The sequence below is a fragment of the Haliaeetus leucocephalus genome, unplaced genomic scaffold, assembly GCF_000737465.1.
Source record: "Haliaeetus leucocephalus isolate CR32 unplaced genomic scaffold, Haliaeetus_leucocephalus-4.0 Scaffold751, whole genome shotgun sequence".
Lineage (NCBI taxonomy): Eukaryota > Metazoa > Chordata > Aves > Accipitriformes > Accipitridae > Haliaeetus > Haliaeetus leucocephalus.
The window spans coordinates 4,358,931-4,386,528 of record NW_010973187.1 but is presented as its reverse complement, the minus strand read 5'-3'; the positions used below and the strand labels follow the sequence as shown (position 1 = coordinate 4,386,528).

The 27,598-nt window shown below is 41.5% G+C and overlaps 1 protein-coding gene across 1 annotated transcript in view; it reads left to right on the top strand.

Moving 5' to 3' along the window:
• Positions 1-27,206, top strand: part of ABCD2 (ATP-binding cassette, sub-family D (ALD), member 2) — a 42,424-nt gene extending 15,218 nt beyond the window's left edge. The window contains exons 7-10 of the mRNA XM_010580865.1: positions 15,458-15,603; positions 22,925-23,009; positions 23,731-23,856; positions 26,443-27,206. Coding sequence (XP_010579167.1) covers positions 15,458-15,603; positions 22,925-23,009; positions 23,731-23,856; positions 26,443-26,653 — 568 coding nt within the window. The 3' untranslated portion in view covers positions 26,654-27,206. The remainder of the gene's footprint in view (positions 1-15,457; positions 15,604-22,924; positions 23,010-23,730; positions 23,857-26,442) is intronic.
• The last annotated feature ends 392 nt before the right edge of the window (positions 27,207-27,598 follow it).

Below are 27,598 nucleotides of genomic sequence, written 5' to 3'. Positions count from 1 at the left end.
AACATGTCAAAACTTTTGGTCAGAAACTGAGATTCAACCAGCATCTTTGCAGCCCTCTGTGACCAAAGCCGTATAGGGATTGGCATGTCATCTTTGCAGTGTACCCCGAAGGTATCACTCGTAAGCAGTCCATCCTAATAGCATCCCCCTGGAGAAAGGGTGCTGCTGTGTTGTCTTTGGGACATCTAAGTGACATTGCCATGGCTTGGTTCTGTGCCTCTGTGTGAGCTACACCTTGGCTGTGGCTGAAGGTTTTGAAGTCTACTTTGGGGGACAGTTCAGCTGTGTCAGTATGGGTTCTGTAGGCTTGGAAGCTTGGTCTGTCTCTCTTAAGTGTCTTGTATTTGGAAAGGGACTGAGAGACTGAGTCTTGTAGGGATTTGTGGGTGAATGTGGCTGAAGGGGTTGATATAGGACAGCAGTCAATCAACATTGTTTGTTAGGATGTTCTTGAGGATCCTGAGTTGCTTTTTTGCCCCCCAAATTTGTTTTTGTTCTTTGGACTTACAGAGTCTTAGATGAATATCTGAGACACTAAGAATGACTTGAAGGAGATTTCAGTTTTAAAATGAAGTTTATGTGTTTCTCGACCAGATTTGCAACAGATTTACTGGATTTTTAGGGCTTTTGTGTGGATTGCCTTATGTGGTCCAGGCATTTTTTTCTGCCTCTATTCTACTTCTGAGTGTTTTAACAGTTCATTTATTTATGGCCTAAATAAATTACCCATTCAGTTGGGTTTTTTTGTCTGTCCCTGCCTCTAGAATACATTTTGAATTTTTGTAGTGGTTTGTAAATTGTTCTGAAGTCCCCAAATTAAAGCAGCTTGTTTTGGAAGGTCCTGCCGGTGCAACCATTTTGCTTATTAACCCTATACAAATTGCTGCTTGGTCAGGTTTACCTTCTCTTTGTTTAATTTTTTAGACATAATTCTAAAACTTCAGACTGGAAAAGATAGTGCCCTGCCTACATTTCATCATGTATGTATTTCAGCATAACTTTAGGGAAAATCTGTGTTCTGGACTGAGAGGATCTGAGAGGTGGTAGGATGGTATCACCTGGATTCAACCTACCTGACTCTTTTGTTTGGTGGGTAGGTGAAAACTGTGGTATAGCAGAAGGCCCTTGAATTGGTGGGTATCCATCAGAGCAGCAAGTTAGAATGACATCACTGTGTTTAAGTATAAACATTATGTCTCTGGTTTAAGAACATGGGAGATGGCTCTCCATGAGTGGACACAGTTACCATTGAGCCTGGTAAGAGCTTACTCCGGCGTGGCTGTGGCTGAATGTAATTCTGCATCAGCCCTCTTTGAGTCAAATGGAGGAACCTCATCTGCACACAGTGAATTGTGGAGAATGCAGTGACTAATAAATAACAAAATACTCCACAGTAAATAGGAGCTCACTGAAAAGATTATTTTTTCATCTCTGTAATGTTCCAGTGAGGTATTCCAGAAATGCCTGGGAAATCATGTGTCTTTACCAAGTTCAAAAGTTACACACAAAGGTATGATTTATTAAAAAGTGAATTATCTCATTTTACTCTAAATTTAATCAGCACTGCAAAGACTTTGTAGTTAGCTTTACTTAGCAGTATGTAGGCTTTAAAACAGAGCCGTAAGAGTCCCTGTCTTTCTATCTTTTTAGATTGCTTAGCATCATTATACCACTTTTTTTAGATTTTACTATGAATCATTGTGAGATTTTTTTTCTCCCCTTATATTGGGCCAGGTGTCCTGGTTTCAGCTGGAATAAAGTTAATTTTCTTCCTAGTAGCTGGTTTAGTGCTGTGTTTTGGATTTAGTATGAGAATGATGTTGATAACACACTGATGGTTTAGTTGTTGCTAAGTAGTGTTTACACTAAATCAAGGACTTCTCAGCTTCTCATACTGCCCTGCCAGCGGAGGCTGGGAGTGCACAAGGAGTTGGGAGGGGGCACAGCCAGGACAAATGAGCCAAAGGGGTATTCCATACCATGTGATGCCGTGCCCAGTATATAAACTGGGGGGAGTTGGCCAGGGGATGCTGTGGCTGAGGGATTGGCTGGGCATTAGTCAGTGGGTGGTGAGGTGAGCAATTGCATTGGGCATCACTCGGGTTTTTTTGATTTTTCTCCCCCGTCCCACTGCAGGGGCGGGGGGGGGGCGGGGAGTGAGCAAGCGGCTGTGTGCTCCTTAGTTGCTGGCTGGGGTTAAACCATGACTCCAGGCCATGTAGAATTTGTCCTTAATCAGTCACAGTTCTGGTGGTCGCTGATCGGACAAATTGCCGTTTTGGGGGACAGGGAGAGAGAAGCCCAGGGATTTCTGTGAGTGTGGCTCTGCTGCTGTCTGTGACAGGCCTGTAAAAGAGGAGGGTGGGCAGAAGAGGGGGAGGCTTTAAGCAGTCCAACATCACATTGGTGCCAGAAGCAGCTTGTTTTCAAGGATGGATCTGTGCTAGGAACTGGTCACAGCTCAACAAGTTGTCACAGCTCATTGGAGCCTCAGTAGGTGCCAGAGTGTGTGCTCTTACCCCTTCTTCCACTTTCTTGTCCCTCTTTTGCAAAGTAAAATTCCTTTGTGTTAAACACCTCTTTGCATTCCTCTTTTAATTAAGCGGTCAAGAAGGTAGCATGAATGAAAAAATAAATACTTGTGGGTGCTCTAGTTGGTAAGGAATCATGATTCAAATCAGAATTCAGAAACTTAATTTAAAAAAATAAATAATTAACAAAAATATGTAGTGGGTAGCGTGAGTATGGATGCTAAAGATATGACCACAAGATGTGTATGTAGCACTTAGGGAATTAAAGCAGCAGTCAATCCTTTCATAGTATATCAGCACTATATCTGAAGGTAGCCTGATTTCTCCTGACTGTGCCCTGTTCCTGCTCTGTCGGTCTTAAACATGGGAGGAGACTCCACCTCCGTGGAATTAGTGAGCTCTAGCATACAATTCCTAAAATTTACTCCAGCTCTTTTTGCTCTCAAACTAAAAGTCTCAGCTTTTTCAGTTGTAAGGAAACACAGATTCTGCACATGTTGTCTCTTGTTTCCTTAGTTCTCCCTCCTTTGATATAAACGCCAGCAGATTTGCACTCCTACATGCTTGCAGGTTACCTTGACAACACCACAGGAATATTCCTCAATATCTCTGCACCATAAAGCTGCAGTAAAGCTGTAATCACCACTGGGTTATTGATATAAATTATTAATCATTTTCTGCCAGCTGTGTGTTATTGTCTTATTTGCATGGAGGAATGTCTTATGCAGTCTCTGTTAGTTCCATAACCTTCTGTCACGACTCTCAAGTCTTCCTAGCACAGCACATATCTAAAACGTCCATCAGCATTTTCTCTGTCTTTCTTGAGGACTGATTCACTGATTCACCTTCATAGAGCTCGGAGTAATTCTTAATCCACTGTACTTCTTTCTCCTGGTCCATTGTTACTGTTTTTTCTCTCCAGCTTGCTTCTACTATAATTTGGGTATTTTTGTGAGAGGGACATGTGTCTCCAGTAGTATGCATAGTTTCTCTGTAATTCTGTGTGCCATTCTAGTAGAAGGCCAACCCTGACCACTTTCTCAGTGGTCACAGTGACAGTCCAATTCTGTATTCTTTCTCTCTTTCTATTGCTCATTCAAGTAGATCTCTAATATTTCTTTCCTTCACCACCAGGCTTGTCAGATGCTAAAATGGAGGCAACCAAAGATGCCCTAATATCAAAGGTTGTTTGTTCTTCATCATTTAAGATTTATGTACCTCTGTCTTGCTGTCTTCTTATTAATGCTAGGACAGTACGGAACATAACAGTTTAAAGGTTTATCTGACCCTCCTAAGCTGTTTGTTTTTGCATATGTCTGCTCTATTTCTGGTATTTTATCTGGGGTTCCTTTACAAGTCATTTCCTATCTGGTATTTTTCCTTCTGTATTCTAAAAATATCCTTGGCTACTAAACAAAATTGCATCAGCTATAAAGATATATTTCCTCTCCTTAACTAATGCAAATGTCTAATGTGATTTTCCTAAGCAGTCCAAGGATATTCATCATATAGATGAAACCAAGCAAGAATATTTCAGTTCTAAGTGATATAAATAATAACGTGATAACATAAAAGTCATTTTTTACATTATAAGCACATGAAATTTTGAAGATTATAGCATGATTCAAATGTTATCTTAAGCGTGGAGGTAGTTAGTAGTGGCCACTGTCATTAAAATGTGTTTGTTTCCTAAGACAGTTCTTGACTACCTAAACAATTTAATCTTGCAAAATTGTTGTGTTTACTTTCAGAAACCCTATACTACGTATGAAAGTATGTGCATATGTAGTATGTATATATATGGTTCTTCTGTATTAGACTACTTTCTCATTAGCGTGTGGTCTGTTAGAGAAGTAGCCCAAATGGAGTGCTGTGCAAATATGCCTACGTGCGTTCTGTTGCCTCATCTCATTGAGACTGACTCAGATGTCTCTATGCTATGTTGTATTTTGCACATCCTAATTTCTTGTCAGGTCATACTGCTCTGTCTTTAACTATGATCGCTTTAGTTGGGTCAGCTGCAGTTAAACTGTACTCTGACTGCGCATGCCAACGTTGCGCTAGCGGTTGTCATTGACCTTCAGCATTTTGCTGATAGTATACCACCACATTGACTCGTTCCTTCAGTACTTTGCCATCAGTTCATGTCATGCTGTATAGATATCTACTCCCTTGCACACTGCATCTATCTGTCATACTGTTATCAAGTTCATGGTGCTCCTTGACAGATGAGAAAAAGGTCTGTGGTAGGTAGCGTTAACACAAAACATAACATAACATACTTCAGTTATGCATACTATTTTGATATAGGTTTGCTTTAACAAATTGACTGCTACTTTGTATCTTCTTTTTTCTTTATTGAAATGAATCAATTCAAGACAGTTAACTCAGTATTCTGCTGTTCATTAAAAAGTGTGGCCTTGAATCTAAGAGGGCTGTTAGGCTATCCCCTCAACCAGGGCACAGCTTTTCCCATTTCATCTTACTGGGACTTGCATAGAAATGCTTGCACTTCTGCTTCCCGATTGAAGGAGGTCCTGTCTTGTCTCACCTACAACAGGAGAGTTCTTGTCTTGCTGCTATGTAGGTTAGCTGAAGCTTTGCCTGCCAGGATCACTGGGAGACCTCTCCATTTGAAGGCTCACTCACAGCTGTAAAGTTTGAAGGTTTTTAATTAGGTCTATGTGCTGACTGATCACAAGTAATGACAGTACCTCTCGGTAGCACATTGTGAACAAGATTCACCTATGCTAATAGTCAGAGGTGGAAAACAGCTTTATGGATTAGCTGCTACTCCTCCCTCTCAAGCCATGCAAAGTGCCTTCCTTACTGGCCAGACACAAGAGTCAGCTAATTAAAGCACAGCTTACAAGTCTTTTCTGTTATTAGGCAAAGTGTTGCAGAAATCCCAGACTGAAGGCTTTAGTCAGCTTGCTGCATTGGGGTTTAGTTTAGATTTAAAATGTATTTACATAAATCCAACACCAGTCTTAAAGGCTACAGCTAAACTGATGTTTGTGAAAGACTTCAGCATGCTCTGAGGTTTTGATCCCTCAATCCCTTCAGACTGGGGGCATCTCTGGAGCAAGCTGCAGCTATGTGAGATACCAAGAGGACTAAACGTGGGTGAGGAACTGAGATGTGTTGATACATACACAACTTTTACTCCATATGGAGACTTGTGCGTTTCCTAGTGGGCAGCTGTCTGAAACACAGAAGCCAGTACCACACTTGATACAAATGAAGACTCTTTTTGACAAGTTTGAATCACCAAGGAAGTCCAAGCTTGATTTGGTATGAGCTTTCAGTATCGTCTCTTATCTACTGGTGGTCTTTTCAGTTGAAGTAGGTTCTATTATTACGACCTTCTGTATGGATGGATGGCAAGACTTCATTCTCCAGATCATGGAGATGTCTCACTTAAAGCACAATGTGGTCACTTAACTTTATGCAAGCCAAGTCCCTTTTGTTTGTGATCCATACAAGAACTTGATCATTCAGAGGATTAAGATCCACTCAGTAACTCACTGCATTCCTACCAAGTGACACATACACAGAGGTATAATGTAAAGTGCTGTCAGCTGCACGTCTAATTAAATGCCATGATGTATATGCAACTAAAAGGTGAAATCCATTCTTGTAATCAAAGCAGCATCCCTTCTATTTTGAGTATTGCTTCAGTACTAAGCACATAAATATTGTTTTGGATCCTGCACAAAAGTGGGTGTCACTAATATGTAGAGCTTCCTCTATTTACATTTTTTTGAGATGTTTTCCTCAGTGTTACAGAAGAGCTAAATTTTTGTCTGCAAGGTTGCACAGTTGCAGGAGTATTTCTACTAGGACCTCTGGCAGTCAGCTGCTCTGTGTTTCATAACGTATTTTGGACACCATGTTCTTGCCAGCATGAGCTTGCAATGCCTCCAGCCCTCACTTGCTTCTTTTGATAGGATTTTGAATATCAAAAGTCCTCCTTTAGCACCAATAATTACATGTTGTCTATACCACCTTTCCAGGCATCCATGTATGTGCCAGACAGTTTATGGAACTTCATTTAAAAGCAGGGAAATGTAGGCTTTGTAATGCATTAATTAAAATTCCTTTTATTAGAGATAAGGAATACGTCAATAGCATAGATAATCACAGAATCACAGGCTGGTTGAGGTTGGAAGGGACCTCTGGAGGTCATCTGGTCCAGTCCCCTGCTCAAGCAGGGCCACCTAGAGCTGTTTGCCCATGACCATGTCCAGATGGCTTTTGAGTATCTCCAAGGATTGGGACTCCACAGCTTCTCTGGGCAACTTGTTCCAGAGCTTGATCACCCTCACAGTGAAAAATTGTTTCCTGATGCTCAGATGGCATCTCCTATTTCAGTTTGTGCCCATTGCCTCTGGTCCTGTCACTGGGCACTGCTGAGAAAAGCCCGGCTGTCCTCTTTGCACCCTCCCTATACATTTATATGGGTATTTATATACATTGGTAAGATCCCCCTGAGCCTTCTCTTCTCCAGGCCGAACAGTCCCAGCTCTCTCAGCCTTTCGTCACAGGAGAGGTGCTCCAGTCCCTTTATCATCTTTGTGGCACTTAGGTCCCATCAGATGCTAGGAACCCAGCACTGGGCAGCATCAGACGGACCTCTAGTCACAGCATGGCATGCTGCACTTGATCTCATCCGTGCTAAGGTTCATTGGTGTTATGGTCTTTAGCGCTCTGATAGGATTTTCTTGGAAGTAAACAATTCCATTTATCATTTCTACTGCCAAACAAAAGAATGTTAGCATGAGAACATGCTGCTTTACTTCAAGATAAACACAAGGACACGCAGGTGGTGTCATTGCTGGTGCCAAGTGGGAGCTTCTTGCAGGCTCCTCCGTTACGATTAGCCAGCAGAGTTTATCCTGCAGCCAAGTGATAAGTGCAGCACAGCCCAGGCCTGAAGGCCAAGTTATGTGTGCAGCGCAGCCCAGCGCGGTGCAGCGAAGTATAGCACAGGCCTGTGCCCACTCAGGTCAACTCTTCTGCGGGTCGCTAACTCCTCAATGCACAGCAGTCCTCCAGTTCAGATCACTGCAGCCGTTCGTCCTGTGTCCTAGGACAAACATGTGAGACACGAGACCTACTGGAGGTACCAGTTCACTAGAGGACTCTGTTTACTACAAAGAGAGCCTGGGGCGACTAACTCAGACTTGGATGAGTAACTTTGAGGTGAGATGAGTCTCTTCTGCAAATAATGCTGAGTAGTCCCCAGAACACTGGATTTTCAGTTCTTTGTTCTTGAGTCATTAATTATGTCATGGTCTCATGGGAGCATGTAGCAGGTGGTTTTTTTCTGCAGTTCAGCATGTGTGCACTAGCCTACCTTAGAGGGGAGCGTGTCTTTCCCAAGAGGGAAGACTTTTCCAGGCTTGTTTATCTGCCTAACATTTTGCATTAATTATACCCTATCAATTTTACTTTCTGCTAGAGATTACTACAGCTCCCTTGTGGCTGCTTCAGGTACCTATAATGCTTATAAAATGGCCATAATAATGTTCCATGTATCCATATACATGATGCGTCTCTGTATTCTATACTGCCATGTTCTGTCCTGTGTAATGCAGTGTTTCACAGAGGATTAGGGAGGGAAGTCAGTGCAGTGTGCGGCTTCACTTGTTGGCAGAGTGTTTCACTGGAGACACACTACTGCTCTAGTATTACTTGCATATTCATATCCCAGTGCATGGAAAAAATGATGCCTTGGACAAATAAGCGTTGTAGAAACCCAGAGCAAAAGCAGCCTCTGCTCTAGAGGCTTCACTGTCTACACTTCCTCTTCTCTGTGAAGTAAGGTGTCACTTCTCATCTGCAAAACCATGAATGATTTGGGATCTTTCTGAAAGAGGGAAACTGCCTTGCTCATTGTGTTACGTTGCTGTGCTAAAAATCAGAAACACCTCTTAGGCTGGGGTATGCCTGGTGGGACTGGCAGGCTAAATTCTTGTCCTGAACATCTCACTGTTCTTTCTTCAATTCATTGATCTTCATGATCATCCATCCAAATAATCCTTTTATCATCAGGACTACCAGAGGCATGAAAAGACTGGGCCTGCAAAAATTGGATGTTTAAGAAAAGGAGAGTATTTTTCCTTCATTTGTCTGGCTGGTTGATTTGATTCATTGCAGGAGGTATAATTATTTCGGATTGGATTAGCTGCTGGGATTTTGTAGAAATTGCCTGGGTTTTGTTTTTAATTATACATGTGTTCTTGTGTTCTTTCTGTTGTCTCTGCCTATCACAAGGTACAGATAGACTGAACTGGATAATTTTGTGAGTTGTTTGCCTTAAACTTTTATGCCATCTGACCAGTTCTAGTTATATTGTAAGTGATCTTCATAATGGTAAATAAGTAAATCATGAGATGAGATGATACCTGAGCATGAATAGTGCTTTAAATTAAAGACTACTTTTACCTTTCAGGTTATTATTTCTTCCCAGATTATTTTCTTGCAGAGATGTGCATAGCTTCTTTGGAAAGAAAGCCACAGAGTGATTCGTGTGATTTTTTCAGCCTTTGATATCAGATTCTAATTATATGCATTGAGAATTCAGCTTTTCATACTGTGCATTTCATTTCCTGTTAACTATGTTAATGGCTATAAGCTATTACATTCCACTCTGGTAACTGATCTATCTGAAATATTTAGAGGATGTTCATGGCTAGTTCTGTATAACTGGAGAGGAGAGTTCAGTGTAGGGTATTTTAAAGAGAGATCAATTATTTATATCTTTAGAAGCATTGCTGAAACTTTAGCTGGCCTTAAAATCCCTTGAACTAGATACAATACAATAAACTGAGCCTGTGCTTTTTTAACATTTTGCTAAATATTATATTATTTATTACTTTTAGTGATACCACCTTTTAGTGATAGCTCTTTAGTGATACCACCTTCCGTGTGAGAGTAGTGGATACAACACTACTTAAAAAGAACTTAATTCACATTCATTCAAGACATTTTATTTTCTCAAAGTTGCAGTAGTGGTTGGTGGTGCCATCATTAGTTTTTTGCTGTCTATTTTATTAACGTCATCAAAGAACTATTAGGAATCCAGATCATTTTACTTAGTGGAGGTTGGCATTTCTTGAGCATCACTGTTGATCAAGCTTTGCTGCTGTTGAAAACTGTTGAATTTTTACTATTGACCTAAATCAGGAGCATGGCAAGAGCCAGAGTTCTCCTGAGGTGATTCCAGCCGAGGTATTACAGCATGTAAAAAACTAGGATCTTGGCACCAGCAAGGTGATGGAAAGTTCTAAATATAGGTGGATTCCCTAGATAGTCAGGCGGAGATTTAGGGCTTTTGGAAAATCAGCTAAAAAATTTGTGCAGTAGGTAAAGGGAGCCACCTAGAGTTAATCCATAGGAATCTCTAAATATAAATGTATGCCTGAACTCCTGCCTTATACTGAAGTTTAGGTGCCAAACTGATACCTAAATGTTAAACCCCTTTATCTATAACAAGCCCTCTCCTGAGAGCAGGTACCTAAATAAGATTAGAACCCCCTTTAATATGTTTTTATAAAGCTACTGAAGGATTAGGATAGTTACTGCCTTTTATATTTAAGAACACTGGGAAAAAAAGTAATAACATAAATGGTATACGGCACAAGGACTGGTACTAAAGTCTCTCTGACTGATGTAGTATTATAATTAGGTTCTTTCCAATAACTCTCTCTTCAGACACGTGATTCCTGCCTCTTAGCAGCAGTTTCCTTGCTTCAGTGGGAAGATTAGAAGGTGCCCTCCCTTTGACTGCTCTTTAGCCTGGACACTAGCCTAGAAAAATGGGAATCTGATGCCCTGCAAGCTGAGAAGAACTTAGCATGAACCCCGTTCTTGGAACAGATTTGCCAACCTTTACCTTGTCATACAGCCCCTCATCTTGCATCTCGAGTAGCTGCAGTGTTTTGTGCTGGACTTAAAACTGTTGCTTTCATATCCCATGCTGTACTAGACCTTCCGGGGAATTAGCATTTGGGCACAGCTGTAGGTGTGAGCTGTGCCCTTGGCTTTCTGGACTGGAAATTCTTCAGTGCAAGCACTGATTCCTTAAGATCTTCCAGGTTTCCTAGGAAGATACCTCCATGGCTGAAGCTTGGACTCCAGTATCATCTTCTTGAATAGAAGTGCCTAAATTTGGAATACATTTTATTTTCGATGTCAAATCAAGCACTCTGAATTGCACTCTGAAGCTATCCTAATCTCCTTTGAAAAGCCAAGCTGCAATTTATCTGAAAAGGAGAATCCCAGGGGTAGTGTTCCCCTTTCTCTCTCCTACTTGGGATATATTAGAGAGGCATCTTGTCAGCCAGAGACAGAAACTTAAAAGATGGGTCAGTCAAGAGTTTATAGTTGCATTACACATAATTTTCCTACATAACTTTGCATATCTGTGAGAATAATATTGGAATAATAACTGCAAACACACTTAGACAGCAAATGGCAAGTCAGGTCCTGATTGCTCAGTTGGAGGCATGCAGATGGGTTCCAGAATCACAAGCCCCATGTTTTTAGGCTTTACCTTCCATGGAGGAAGTGTTAATCACAGTCTGTGCCAAGGAAGGCGAGGTGAGCTTCAGACTGTACCTGGAAGCATTTCCTTGGGCACTTACATTGGACTAATATCCCTTAACTTCTGACGCCAGCCACTTAATTAAGATATATTTTTGGTCCCTTTCTTATTCCAGGGTGCTTATAATTAAAACTCTGACCATTCAGATTGCTTTATGGACTCTCAAAGTGCATATTGATTAGTTGCTATAATTCTTTAAAATAATATTATGGATGTCAGAACAGGTTATAAGTTCTGTCAGCACAGTTTATTTTGCATGGAAAATGAAAACACCTTTGAATACATTCAGGAAGTATTTGTAAACATTTCAAGTGGATATGGCTTGTTCTGATTTTGGAGTAGAAATTTCTTGACATCTAAGCAAGTCATCTTCCTTAACTTGCTACCCAAAAGAGTGAAGCCGTCTGCTCTTCAAGACATCAGAGAATTACTAGATGTTATTACTGCCTGGTTACAGCGTGCAGTGTTAATCTACAATCCCTTTGAATTGGCATTATACCTCTGTCTTTATGCCTAACAGCTCCAGCGTGTAAGTCCTCTGTTTGGAAAGATAAGTGACTGGTATGTACTCCAATATGTTTTGCAGCACCTGCCCCTTTCTCCCTCCCCAAAGCTCACCTCAATAAAGAAACCATATCATCGGCAACACTTGCCCTTCCTCCCCATATGATTTCTCTAATATTTTGCCAACATTGTACACAATGTCATGTGTCAGTAGGACACTGGGGAATTGTCCATACCACAGGCTTCAGATTGCAGCGCATCTTGTTATCATCTTTTTTTAAAGCCTGCACTGCAAGGGGGAAGCTGTAAGCCTTAGGGATGATGGCTTGTTACTAGCAGAATGAAGTTACAACTCTGCCAAGTGGAGTGCTAAGTGCACCAAACAGAAATTGGTGATGCAATAAAACCATCAAACTGACTGAAAAAAGATCAGTTTATGAGAACTGAAAGCATCTCTTCCAATAAATGCCTTGAAATCTCAGAAAACAAGGCAAGATGCTTTCTTAGCTTTCTGGAGGTTCGGTACCAAAGCTTTAAAACAGGTTTACTGATCTTAAATCCTGTCTTTAAAAACAGTGTAGGAATCTTTCTTCAGAGAGCAGAGAAAGAAAGAAAACAATTGCAGAGCTATTACTGTCAAAGACATGGCCTCTGCACAGCAGAGGAGTTGCTTTCAGAGACTGTAAGAGTGCTTCCTTTGAGACTGGAACCCAGACACTCTGGCTGAAAGGAAAAACTCCATCAAAAATCAATTAAGTCCAGTTAAAATAGAGTATTACTTCAGGACAAAAAGACAGTTTTTGTTGTTTGAACTGCTAAAAATTTAATGAAAACAAGATTTTAACAAGGAGCTTACTGGCAAAGCCAAAATTTCACTGTTGCTGTATCCAGTTACCCATACTTCTTACTACTTAATGTCTAGGTATCACACACATGTAACCTCAATTGATGTTTAACAGGTTTTAGTGTGTTTGACTTTGTGGCACGGTAGGTAAGGAGGCTATTGTCTTCAAGTTATGGATAGAGAAATCTGGTTTAGTATGAGATTATGAGAGTATGAGTTAGATGAGATCTCATCTAACTTTAGCTCTTTAGAAGTTAATTACCTAAGTTAGTTGTCTGGGCTCCGTTCACCATTGAGGGAGAAGACACCCCGAGGAGGCAATGCATCCCCACCCTAAAAATAAATGGGATAAACCAACCACAAAGGTGCCTCTGTTGTCAAGAGTTGGAGCCCCAAACGAGACATCTCATGCTAAGCAAGATGAAGTGTCCCCTCAGGGACAATGAGTGGCTCCCTATAGGATGGGGGAAGCAGAACGTGCTCTCCCACCCCCCCAGGACAGACCTGTAACCATAAGCCATTCTTCCTCTCTGCTAGTTAGTCAGTAATTGATGGGGTTTGCTATTCCACTGCAGGCTGGGCTTTTCTTTAATTTTTACAAACTAGGTGGGTAGAGGCGTGCTTGCTGGTACTGGTGTGTTTAGATGGGAGGCCACAAGGAAAATCCAGTTGTACCAGGAAGCGGTGCTGGTGACTCAATAAACAGCATGGCAACAAGTGTCCTGGCACAGTGCTTTTCAGCATTGCCTTCCTGGTTGTGCTGTAGGTTAAGTCTCAGAGCTGCTAGTCATTACAGGATCATACTTCACAGGAGTAAGGTATTAAACCCCAGACAAATCATGTGATAGGTAACTCTGTCCTCCTGCCCTTACCCTTACACAGTCTTATGCACAACCGGATTCTTTCCTGAGCCCAGGTGGCGTTGCTGTCTTCTGTCCCAAAGATGGCAGCAGTCTGGAGCAAGTGAAGTGATTTCTACATATGCAAGAAATAAAGCCTTTGGGGATTTTAGGTGGAGAGCACTATGGAAATGTAATATATCATTACTTCATGAAGTTATATAAAGTTTAGAGTTGAGATTTTGCAATATCCCTATTAATGTAAATGGTTCACTGTACTTGATGCTAGTGTTTATGCAGCAGCCCAGAGCAGCACTTTTCCCACAATGAGCAGAAAGCACAACAATGAGCAAAGAGGAGCAGCAATGCTTGTATTTCACTTGCGGTTCTGGTTTTGCTCCATCTGGGTGCCTGCCCACAGCAATGAGATGACCAAATATTTGTGAGCAGTTCACATCCCCTGCCCTTCCCACCCTCACTCAGCTGCTGGAGAAAGTAGTTTAACTAGGGGTGGGTACAGACAGTTCACCATGGATGTCTGCAGCATTAAACCCAATGCAGCTGATGCCAGCTTGAATATGACTTTCAGTTCACGTTGCAGCTTTAGTTCTGTAATTCTACAGCTGTTGCATTATGAATTCCGTCAAATTACTCTGTGGTGTATTTTAGGGACTCTTAAGAATAACAATGGGTAAATCCACCCCTTCTGCAGAGCCAAGGGAAGGAAGAAATCTACTAAGGTATTATAAGTCTCTGTCAGGGAAAGCCTCTGCATGGCTGAGACCTTCCCACTACGCAGGTCCAGAGCTCTTCATGGAAGAAAATTGACCTCTCATCAATGTGCTGTGAAGTTGTTGGAAGCAGTTCTCAGTGGCAAAAGCAAGCTGCCTGGAAGCCTCCTCGTTGCTGGCCCAATTTTAACCGCTCCTCTCCGTCATCATCCCGTGGCACCACAACTTTAATAAAACTAGCATTCTTTTGGCAGATGAACTCAGAGGGAGTTAGTGTAACTCTTGACGCAGAAAGGGGGACAGAGTCCGGAGCCTGACTGTTCTTTGGCTGTGGCCTTCCCTTCCAAACTCAAAATCTAACAGATCATTCCTGGGGTGTTTGCAGCTTCCAAGAGCTATCAGCAGTGTCTGTGGGACAGGATGGATATTTATCCTTCACAAGAAATCCTTAGAACAAGAGCAGCAAAAGGGATGGTCAAATAGATGTGTCTTAGATTGCCTTTGCTATCCTAGCCTGAATATTTTAGAGATGTAAAACTGTTCTTTGAGCTGACTTTGTTTAGAGACTAGGAGGATTTTTGGGGCCTGGGCTGTACCAGAGGCTGGGCACAGCTTATGACATTGTGGAGACTGTCCGTAGCCATTCCAGGGACATGGCTGTGATTGAGGACTCTGGCTCCAGAGTGGAGACACCTTGTTTTAGTAAGACGGATGGTATTACCTGGTCTGGGAACATGGTGATTTAGAAGCTGCTTCACATACAGCTCAGCCTTGTGCTTGGCAAAGGGAGGCTGGTGCTGGGAGGTTTAAGCTGATCAACTTCTCTATTGTATGCTTTTTTTGCAATTCAGAAGTGTTACAATGGCTTCTAGAGCCAGCTAAGTTACGCATGGTCTCAATTCTGCAATCCAGAACAGTAGTGTGCAAAGGAGGCTTTCAATGCTCTCCTGCCTGACTTGGGTGTCTGCTGCTGCACCATGGAAGTCTTTCCCAGTTTGAGCTGCAATGTTTTTGTTACAATTTGCTTTTAACTTGTGAGTGTTTAATTCAATTTCTAAATCTCTAAGCATACCAAACCTTGAATACAGTAGAGTTTCCCTGATTCCAAGTGAAAGTATTCAGAATGAGCTATGAAGTGGATGTTTATTCTGCCTGATCTGTCATTTTGTTTTCACGCTAATACTACCCCTGTTGCTACCCTGTAATCAGCTGTTATGGAAACAATACATTGTCCCTAGGGTAAGTTTAGAAAAACATTCACCAACAATGCACCCACAGATAAATCCAGTTTTAGCAACATGGTGTTTAAAGCATTATAGTCTACTCACAGAGCGTCAGCAAGAGGCACTCACTTGGAGCCAGCTCAAGATTACTGGTTTCTCTGTATTGTTTCTCAGGCCCTACATGTCCATTGGAACGCTACGTGATCAAGTCATCTATCCAGACTCAGTGGATGACATGCACGAGAAAGGCTACCAAGATCAAGATCTGGAGTGTATCCTGCATATGGTTCATCTGTACCACATAGTTCAAAGAGAAGGAGGTAAATTGCATTTTTTTGTTAAAAGCTTTACAAAATCCATTCCTCGTGTGTGTGTCTTAGTGAGACTAACCTTTACTTACTGAACTGGCAAAACTGGATCCAGACCTTTTGTGGTTGTGGGAGCTGCACAACCACATGGTTGTTGCTCCTGATGCTAACGGAGGGAGAAAAGCTAAGTGCTCCTCTCCTCCCCAGTAAATCCATGCCCAAGCTGAACATCCTTGTTCTCTTGTAATGGCCAGCCTTTTCATGGTATTGTGAGATCACTGACCTTCCTTCATTTTCTTAGAAAATGTAACCTGTCTTAAAACTTGTAATGTCACTGACTACATCAACTCGAAAGCATGTGAATGAACAGAGAGTCAGGTCTGCTTTCATCTCCCTGGTTTGTGGGATCAGCAGGACTATGTGCCATGAGAAGGAGTGTCTGATACCACACCACCAGGGCGAACAAGTTAAAAATAACCAAACGACACTGGCTGGTAGTAGACTGTTGCCATCTACCACTTGCTCTTTAAGTTGCCATGTGTTCTCGGTGTCGTTTGTCCTAAGAATAGGGGACAGTGTAAATACACTGGCACAGTAAATGTTAAGATGCTAAAGTCTTCTCTTTTGTCTAAGGAACTGGAGCATTTCATGGCTTTTTTTCCCAAGCATAGCAATAATTTTCATCCTTTTGTTCCCACCAGCCACTAATCTCTAGTTTGAATATCCTCCCCATCATTATGCTTTTAAAACAGACATAGGACAAAGGTGGTAACATTTAGAGAGAAGGAGGATCTTCAGACCCCTCTAAGGAGCTGACATTGGGAGTGCTGGATGTACCTTGCCTCTCTCTGCCTGCTGTCAGTGCTCCTTTTTGAGAGGGTACTTCAGGTGCATTGCCTCGTAATGTGTGTGCTTGGTGTCTCTCAGGATTGTTCTGGCAACAGAGAGTAGTGCCTCAGCCATTGGGAATCCCAAGGCAATGTCTAAATTGCCATTCCTGGGTGGCAACCTGTTGCTCTGTTCAAAAGGCGGAAGTTGTATTTTATTTTTGAAGTATGCATGGACACTCATCTGGTATCTTTTCTGTACATTTTAGAGTGGGGAGTAGTAATCATTTACAGCAGCAATTGTATACCTACAGATACTTCTCCACCTCACAGTCCAGTTGATAGACTCTCATCTTTCCACGGGTTAATGCTTCTTTGTTAAGAATGTAGTAATGAGTGTTGGCCCTCAAGTTGCAATAGAAAATAAGAATCTGCCATCATTCTGATTCATATTATTATTCAGATCTAATACTGACACAAGGGTTGAAAAGTGGGCAGAGCACTAAACTCAGTGACCGGAATAATTGCAGAGAAGGCCTCTACTCGTTACACTGACATTACAACTATTCCTGTTAGTATTCCTGAGTCACTTACTTCACTATGTGAAGTGCCCAGATTGCAGAAGAACAAGCAGATGTGTTGGAATGGGGAGCTTGGAATGGGAAGCTGGAAAAGGAGGAGCAGTTAAATTGTCAGTGGCAAGAAGCCACTGTGGAGTGTGCATTTGTAGCCTGCTGGTACTTGTAGATGTGCTGAAAAACACATGACCCTCAGTGGCCAAAACCATATCCCCAGCAGTCTCTGAATGCACATTGTTGTGGTTTATAACCCTGCAGCTGGAGCGTGTAACTGATGATGGAGCAGTTACTGTGCTCCACGTATGAGATGCTGTTGGCTAGGGTCAGTGTTCCATATTGCCAAACTGAAACCCCAGATTTGGATCAGTCTTGCTCTACTTTCTGTGCCAAAGAAAGTATTTATTGCTGACTCCATTCTTGCTCTTCTGCCTGCCTGACTGTGCATGCGAGACACACACTATCCATAAAAAAGTCTAGAGGACACTGTTAGTGTTCACTGGTACTCTGTTGAAACTCCACTCAGGATAAAGGCACACTGCAAAAGTCTGCACAAACAAATGTTCAAAAAATAGTGTCTTAGGTACTTTGCGATCTAAAATGACAGAAGTGGGCAAAGCCGGAAAACAGAGGGAGAGATTACCATATACCAGGAAATTTTTAGGACTATAATACACTTACTTGATCCCTTTTCTCCTTGGGCATTTGCAGGAGAAAAGTACCAAGGTAGGAGCAGAGAGGAAACCCATGACATATGATTTGACACATTACATGGATTTCATATGCTTACATATTCTTTAGAGCTCCCCCAGTCTGGGACAAAGACTGATATTCTGGTTTTTTGAACCAGCAAGCCAGAGAAATACTTGTTGAAAGTGAACAATTGAAATTTTTGTTTATACGTAGCTGAATCATTTTTTTTAATTCCAGTTTTTATTTGATGCTTTTACTTAAAATCAGATTTTTAAACTAAAATTATTTCTATTAAAAATTGAACTTTTTTCTTTGCAAAATAATTAAAAATCCCATATAAAGCTTGTAGAACAAGGGATTTGCCCCAAACTGTCTTTTTCCTTTTTGCAAACTGCTTTGATGATTGACAAACACTGGCATTTTCCAACAGAAAAAAAAGTTTTGCTGAAAAATTCCCAGCAAGTTTCTATTTATGTATTATATACACTTTTTGAAAATGTACTACATCTGGAAAAAAAAAAATCAGTGAAACCATTTTTAGTTACTTAGATTCTTGTGGATATCTGGGATATGTTCATACTGTTTTGAACTGTTTCCATAAACTGTTCTAAGAATGGAGGTAACTATCTGTCAGTCACTGAATTACAGAAGTCTAATATAATTCAATATTTTTTCACGTAGATCCTCTTGTCCTTCAGAGCCTTACCTCTGTCTCTTTCCCTTTCACCTATCCCCTGCAGTATTAGGCCTCTACCAGACAGCAGGCTCCTTAGGGCATGACCCTGTTGTGCTTTAAGTGATCATGAATGTCGTGCATGTATAATACGATGCTTTGCAGTTTTGTGTTCTGCTCCCTGTGGGCAGTTATGAAAAAGCCAGATGGAGCCAGAAGTGCGCAACTCTGACTCAATTTATTTGTCCTGGTGTAATTTTATTGTCTTTGGCTGAATTGCTTCCACATTGCATCAGTACAAGGGTCACCAGAGTCCAAGTGTGAAATAGCCAACAAGAGCCTGACATTATTCTTGTTGTTGCCAATGGCAGAAATTCCTCTCTTTTTCTAGCAATAAGATTTGACCCAGTTAGAAGTAAATAGAATAGTTACAAGAATAAGTAGCCGAGTTTGGCATTAGCTTCTGTGTTATCCTCATGAAACTTTTTTCAGTCAGTAGCAACAGAATACACCAAAACCACCAAAATAACATCTCCCTCCCCACCACCACCATTCCTGATGTCCGTGAGCTGAAGCCCTAGAAGAAACCACTGCAATTGCTGATGATAGTAGCACCCCTTGCTGCTAGGGGCAGAATTTCCTTCCCACTGAATCCCACGCCGTTATTTTTCTCACCTGCTGGATATTAGAGGGATGCCATTTCGTTACTTACCTTTATATTATCAATAAGGTGTCCCCATCGACACCTGCAAAGTTGCTAGCTCTACCAGAACAATAATTTCATACAAAATGAGGATAGCAAAGAAGGTTGTATTCAGCACAGGCGGTGAAAGGGCATGCCCAGAAATCGTGGGTAATAGTGTGGAGATGTGCAGTAGAAATACATAAAGTGGTTCCTTTTTGACCTGCTTTGAAAATCTGTACGCATGTAGCAAGTGTCAACTGTGAGCAGCCTTAGGCTGCCGATAACCTGTCACATGAGAGGAGCCATGAGTACGTGTAGCAGCATGCTGCATGCATGACCGGGCCTGTCAGGTTGGGGCTGATGACATTACTGAACAAGTTCAACCTGTTTATGGTTTCTCAGCACCCCAGATTATAATGATTCCTCATTATTTTGCACATTTGTCATATCTCTGGGTCTTGTCCAGGGAATCTTTGTGCTAGGCCACGTATAAACACACAGACCAGCACATTTCCTCTCTCTGAGATTTTTTCTTCTGATCATTTTAGCCCTGAATTTGCTTTTGTTACTGGTACCAGCAGGAACTCTGGAGTGCTCTGCTGGCTTTTCCAGTGGCTCTGAAATCCAGAGACACAAATCCCTGCAGTGTCATGCTGTGCTGGGGCTCACCCAGTTGATGGTCTCTTTGTTCTTCCTCAGCTAAGGATTGCCCTTGCATATTCATCCTGCGCAGCACCCCAGCTCTCTTCTGTTTTGACAACGGCCTGGGGACATACGCTGTGCAAGAGGCCTCCATGTTCAAAAACTAACCAGGGGTGGACTCTCTGGCTGTAGTTTGCTGCAGTAGCCTTTCTTCTGTCATGAAGCTGTAACACTCCAGTCCATGTCTGATGAGGTGCATTGGAAGGTAGATCTGGAAAAGGAATTGTTAAGCCTGTCTTTTTATGGCAGCTGAATGCTCTGTCTTGCATGTAAGCGCGAGGATTCACAGGGATGAAGGATACACAGCGCTACAGACGCCAGATGTAACCCTTTCTTTGTTGTCAAATTTAGCTGGCTTTTTCCTTCAGAAAATTGAGGTAAAAGGAATTATAAAAGAAGCCATGCAAGAAAATGAAATGCTGCTGTCATGAGGCTATCACTAGTTTCTGCTGACAGCTGTATGTATTTCTACTGCTGTTACTCTGCCCCAGCACATTACACATGCTCTTTGTCTTTCTGGTTGCAAAAGGCATTTCTGTGACATCCACTGTTCATCACATCTGCATCATACCATGTGCAATCAAAGGCTAAACGTAACAAGAAGCTGGGCAAGGAATTTGGACTCTGAAAGCCAGGATTATGTTTGTACCTACTGAGAGATTTGTGCTGTGTTCATAGGCAAGGCATTTCATTTCTTCTCTGTTCATAGAAAGCCATTTCATGTCTTCATTTATAAAGTGGATGTAGCTACGGGTGACATACGCCACTGACTTGGCTGATATTTTCACAACACTAATGTCCTTCCCTGACGTGTGCCATGTCAGCAGGAAGAAAAGATAAACAAGTAGGTGCCTTATTGTTAATGCACAGTAGGAAGTCGGTTTATTGTGAGTTACATTGCCTCAGTGTTCAGAAGAAATTGTTCAGACATTAGAAAATGATTTTTAAAAGGGATATTAAAATGGATCCTTCCTTATCTGTTGTTTGAGACATTCCAAGTGGCAAATAGGAAAGTTGAGGGAGGGAGCTAGGCGGGAGGAGACAAGACGCACTTCTAATATTCAGTTAGAATGTAAGCTGAAGTGACCAGAGATGACCATTGTATCCTGGTAAAGGGAGGCTAAATCTTATACCTTTAGAGGAAATAATAGAATGATTTTGCTGACAAAGTGATGCTTCTTCTTGAACTTCATTCACTTTTTGTCTTTTTCTAAGTCTTTATAAATCGGCTGATCTGGAAGAAACTGTCTGAACGCAGGTACTGCTTCCCCAGGCGCATGTGCACACATGCACACCCATCCACACCCTAGCTCAGATCCAGATATAGACCTTGTCTATATTCTCAGCTTAAAGTAACAGAATATAAGCAGCAGCCTGAACACTGCCTTCAGAAGCATAGCTGTTTCTATGGCTTTCATGAAGGACCATTCCCATCCTTCGCCCCTAGCACCCTTTGCCAAAAAGGAGTGCTCCAGACATTTTACAGTCTTTTTTGGAAGCTGAAGGTGTCAGTGGAACAGCACTCCAACTCTCTGTGTGGTCCCAGCACCAGGACTGCTCAGCAGCAGCAGCCTCTGTGTATCTATTCCCTTTACCAGAATTCATCCAAATGGTGATTCAGTTAATTATTACACAACTCCATCTTTGCTAGGAGCCTGCTGATAGAAAGCACTGTATGTGCCCCCGGGGGGGTGCCCACTGGGATCCTTAAACAAGAATGGAAGGAAACTAAGAAAAAACAATGGGATGAGTAAAGGTGATGTATTTCTGCTGTGTGCATGCCTGCTTTTTAAATCGAACTATATACACATATATTAAAAAATCATGACATTGTATTTTACAATTTTACGTATAGAAAATTCTTGGAATTCAGGCTCTAGCATTACCAATTCCTGTTTTCAGTCACACAGCCTCTCACTAGATGCTTCACTGAGGTTTTTGTTCAGACCTACCAAGCCCTGGTGTAGCACCAAGCACGGATCGAGCACTCCCCAGCCTCCTGCACCTTCACAAGCCCCACTTGTCTCACCCTTGGTCAGGTATCAGAAATGACACTGCCCACCCTCCTTGCTTGACCTTGTTTATAGTCTTTCCTGGCAGATGTTGATTTTCAGGTGGACAGTGGCAGAAAAGGCTTTTGGTCATGTCGTTAATTTTTTAGTTACAGTGCTTCTGGGCTGATTTGGAAAAATGTTCTTGCCCTCAGTCGACCCCGCTCCAGCTGCCTGTCTCATGAATAGATGATCTATTGAGACAAATATCTTACCAGATTTTCCTGGCATCCACACTCTCCCTTTTCAAAACTCGTCTATTTTGCTACTCTATCTGGATTGTTTGACTGAAAACTTATTTTCAATAGGGTAATTTGGTTTTTTAAGTTTTTCATTAGTGGGAATGAATCATGCCAGATTACTCACAGAAACACCAGTCCACCGGGAGATCGCAGATAAAATGCATCACAGTCCTGTTCCATGTAGCTGAAAGTGATGAAGAAAAGAACCATTTAGAGGCCAGCCATGCAGAAATTAAATAAGGATACACAGTGATATAACAGTTGTGGGTCATTTCTAAGTACAAGGTAGTGAGAAGTTTGTATAAAAAATCCTCCTGTCTGTATGCAATTTTGTGTGTTAGCTGCTTGTCTGTGTATACAGAATTTCTCCATGTGTCTGCAGTCTGCATCTGTGTTTCTGTTGAATATGCTGACACTTATTCTTTGCCTACAGTAGTGAGTGGAGTCAGGCAGTGCTCTTTATGTTTTCTGCACTTTATTTCTTTGAATTTGTTTTTAAATTTCCACTCACACCTTTCAAGAAGGAATAGCAAATTGTTCTATAAAACAAACGTGACAGAAAAAATTGATTAGTTATACACAGGTAAAAGATGTTTTTTTCAAAGAGATGGTAAGTAAAGTTTTTGACAATACCTACATGACCAAGGAGGTTAAATTCCACTTTCAAAATTGACATGATATTTTGGACATTTTTCCAACTGAGTGCCAGTCAAAAGTCATTGAGGTGTTTCAGAAGATGTGATCCAGAACCCTGAGCTGTTTCTTCTGCAATGGAAATGCTCTTTATGATTTTGGTTGCAGATTGCAGACATGTTGCAAGTGAAGCTGCATTTGCTTCATAAACTTACATTGTCCTGATGTGGTTTGTTTGCATTTTTTTAAAAGGCTGGGATGCCATCATGGATTGGAAAGATGTCTTATCAGGAGGAGAAAAACAAAGGATGGGCATGGCTCGGATGTTTTACCATAAGTAAGCATTTTTATTTGTTCTTTAAGTAGCATCTGAAAATGAGGAAGAGTTTTGCTGTAATAATTTGAGCAGTAATAGACTATAATCTCAATGCAATATGCAATACTGCTAGATAGTTGCATAGGACCACAGACCTTGTTTTTTATTCAAACTCTGCTTTTGGTTTGGGCAGTACTTCTTACTTAAGCTTTGCTTTTGGCAACATAGCATTACATTTTCCAGATGTTCCTTTCTTTAACATCTTGGGCACAGACATTTTCCCTGCATCTGTCCTACAAATATTGCAGAAGTCTGATGGACTGTTGCAGAGGCTATAGGAATTTGAAAGCCAAGCTCCAAAACTTTTTGGGTTTGGAGACAGCAAGCATGCAAAGGCAGCCCAGTCCATACATAGCAGTAGACAGAAAGTTTCTGAGTTGGCTGTAGCTACTGCATGACTTGATGACAGGACAGAATAATACTAGGTCAAACTAGAACATAGAAGTTAGATCACTGTGTACTCGGACCAGGAAATAAAACCCATTTCTCCTGAAAGCTGACTCGGCACCTGAATAATGCATGGAAACTTTATGTTGTTGCTAGCCACCTTCCAGCTGTAGATGAGAGACAGCCGTGTGGCAAAAATAGCTCTCTCCTTCCTGTTGTTCTTTCAATTAAACTTCGTACATGGGAATACTGTCCAACACATAGAAGAGTAATGTTCTTTATCTGCTTTTTAAAGGCCAAAATATGCATTGCTGGATGAATGCACGAGTGCTGTAAGCATTGATGTTGAAGGAAAGATATTCCAAGCTGCAGAAGCTGCTGGGATATCCCTGCTTTCTATAACACACAGACCTTCTCTTTGGTAAGTATGTTCAGGGATTTATCATGGTCCTTGCTTTTAGCTTTCTGACAAGCAGTGGGTTGGCCATTATTCTTTGTACTAGGGCAGTTGTTTAATCAATATCTACTGCACTTTCTAAGATAACTTGTCTACAATAATAGTGATGTAAATGCATTTAGCATTGATTTTTTTCATTCTTTGACATGTATTTATTCCTCCCTCTTATTTTTTTAAAGGTGTTTCAGTTATTAACTATTAATAGCAAAATGCAGGTATCTAAGAGGCAATTAATTAGTCCACCACACCACAGCCACAACAGATATCACCAGATTATTCTGTAAAGGTGACAAGATACATGAGCTGTCCTGGGGAAGTTTACCAATGCTTGGGAGAAGATGGGAAATATGGCAAGTGGTTAAACTACTTTTTGTTCTTCCATAGGAATAATACATCTGGTGTTTTAACTTCAGTTGTGTCCTCTGTCTGCAGGGTTTGTGAGCTTTCAAAATTTGATAGTCTATTAAAAAAAGAAATAAAAAGAAATATTGGAATTCTGAGAAACATCATTCTAGTGAGGGAGTACTAAGTATGGAAGAGTCCCTCAAAGGAAGTAAATGTAGTTACTGAATACATAAACCAGCCAAATACTTTAAAGGGCAAAAGGAGATCAAGAATGTGTAAGCTGACATTAGCAGAGACTATTTGTTCTGAACTCCTTGATCTCTACTGTCAGATTGTTTGGTTTTTTTAAACTGATGACAAAAAATCCATTACCAGTTTGTTGTCTCAAAGGAAAGAAATTGTATCAGTGTCTGCTTCTCTGAAAGAGAATGGTTTCCCCAGCATCCCTCCTTCCTCTGTGCAGATGGTGACAGTGAAAATGGCTTTTATTGGATCAGGACCTAAATGTTAAGAAAAAATGTGTATTCTGATAGGGAAAAATGTCACATAGACATTTGTTTTTAAAATAATGTAAATTACACTTAAAAAGAAAAGTAGTATTTACATTTTTTAAAGTTTAGCATTATTTTAAAACCACTGCTCAAGAAAACAGGTATTTGAGGGCATCTCACCTATAAATAATGATGATGCAGAGGGAAGTTATGTGAAAGAACTTGTGAGAAAGATCTTCTGAGTTCAGTTCCGTGCCAACATTCTTGTTTCCTAGTACTAGGGCAATTCAGGAAAGTTTGGGATTGTTCGTGTAACCTCAACAGTATTACTGAAATTAGCAGAAATCTGGTGGTTATGGGGGTTCTAGAGAAGTAAACAGAAGTGCTGAGTATTTAGAAATCAGCATCAAATGCCTTTGACTCAGATATGCTTCCACAGGGACTGCACCACGTAGACAAAAACCAGGTTCACATGCTGTTTTGTCATCCTCAAGATTATACCGGGAAATACTTGCTCTTTTAATCAAAATATTGGCTACTTTCCTAGATCACAAACATTGGATATCTCAACTAGCCATCTTAGCTTCCTGATTTTTTTGGTTTTTGGTGGGGGAAAAATAGAGGGATAGGTTAAGAATTTGGTGTCACAAAGAATAATATGCAAGAAGTGGTGAATATGAGCCTGGAGTTGAATCTCTTTTAAGTCCCATGTCATAAGCTATTGAGGTTATTAAACTGTCACGTTCCCTGGATGGGCTTTATAATCACTGTTTTATGATGCATCTCATCTTCTATAATTTATAGTGATAAATTACACAGTCATACCAGCAGCTCTGAGGGAACTCTTTGCTCTTCCTCCTGCACCTCCTGATATATGTCTTGTCAGGTCTTGACAAACTCCACATGTACGCCTTTGAATATTTTCGGTGCACACACCCTGATACTCACTGAAAGATCTGTGACTCCTACACAGACTATGTTATTTTGGCCCCTTGCATACTGAACCATGTTTTAGGACTGGAGGTTTCTTTAACCAACCTTATAAGATACCTGGGAACAAACTGAGGTGTAATTTGAAAAAGCTAGAGTTTTATCAGTAGCATCAGGTACACCGTGTCTGCCCGAATGTATTTTCTACTAAGGAGGCAAAACGTCTCTTCAGAAAGCAAGGTAAAGTGGGACTAGCCTTCCTGGGGGAGAAGGGAGCCGTGTCTGCTGCTGCTGTTCAAGCTCCTGGAGAAAAAGGAGTCTAGTGGAGTTGCAGTGAAGGCAACTTCTAAGAGGGAGGCAGAAAGAGGGAGGCCACCACCTTGGCCAGAGACAGCAGATGATGAGGGCACCCTCCACAGCCATGCTGCCCGCTCCTGCCAGCATCACTGCAGGTGATGTCCCCCGTGAGCTGCTCAAGGCACTGACCGCCCCAGCTGGGGAGCCCATACCAGTGCTGATGGCTTACAGCTGGCACCTTGCTGCTGAATTTCACTAGATGGCTTAGGGAGGTCCTGGTGACAGGCTTTAAAATACCCAAATCCCTTATGAAAGAGTGTCCTGGGATTATGAGTCACTGAAAAAGTCTTACCCAGTGATCCAAAACTGGACAACTCTCAACTTCCTGAGAGGCACCATTGAAAAGCGACACAGACATCCAAATTTGCGTGCAAAAATGAACCATCTGTTCCCTGAGCCATTACTAATGTTTTAATTTCTACTGCAGGAAGTACCACACTCACTTGCTGCAGTTTGATGGACAAGGCGGCTGGCGTTTCGAGCAGTTGGACACCACTATCCGTTTATCACTGAGTGAGGAAAAACAGAGACTGGAATCCCAACTTGCAGGAGTTCCTAAGATGCAGCAGAGACTGAATGAACTGTGTAAAATCTTGGGAGAAGACTCAGCACTTAAAACAATGGGCAAAGAGGAATAAATAATTTATGGTTTATGTTTTTAAAAGTATTTTTTTAGTTAAAAGCATTACAAATCCAGCCATTATCCTTTGCATGCATTGTGATAGAGGCTTAGAACATAGAGAAACACAGCCAGCAGAAAATAATACTCTGAATGCTATGTAAGACTTTAGCATTTTAGTATTAAGGAAGAAAGTGGTTGAACTGTGAAGAGAAAATAAGCAAATGCACAGAGTGTAAGATTAGTCATTGCAGCTTATGTTAATTCCTAGTGAAAGCCCGATTCACTGCAAGAAAACTACCAACACACTTAGGTTTTGTAGGTGAATTTTTGCCTGAGACTTGGCCTGCAGAATGTGCTCTTGTACCAGGTCACTGTGTGCGTATGATATGCCTGCTACGCAGAGCAAACCCGGCATGAAACTCAGGCATGGAGCACGGCAGAGGCAGCATCTGAGTGAGTATGCAGATGCATGCAAAAATCTCATTTGGGTATAAGAAACATTCTTTCAGCCCATGTAAAACCAAACTCCTGTTCTACTACTGAATTACATACACACCTTTACTTCCATAGGAAGGAGCATAGTAGGCTGACCAGAAGACATCTGTCCGAGCAACCCACTGCCCTCGTGACAGAGAAGCAGGGATAGAGCTAAATATGTAATACACTTGTGCTGTACTTTATGCCATTATGCATAGCTTCAGAGGCTCTTTACCCTTCATGATACATCAGTTCCTTTGGGGGATTATTTATGTCCCCTATTTGGTAACCTCTGGTGGGGGGATGGAGCACTGGGCCCGGCATCAAGCGACGTAGTTTTTGCTTGACTAAGTCTTCCATCTGCTCCATGGGTCTGATCCAGCTGGTGTCTTTCTCTGACCCAGTTCCTCCATTGGTAAAATCACAATATAGACACTTGTTTGTTCCACGAGACACTCTGTGATGAGAAGGATTGTAGGAGAGG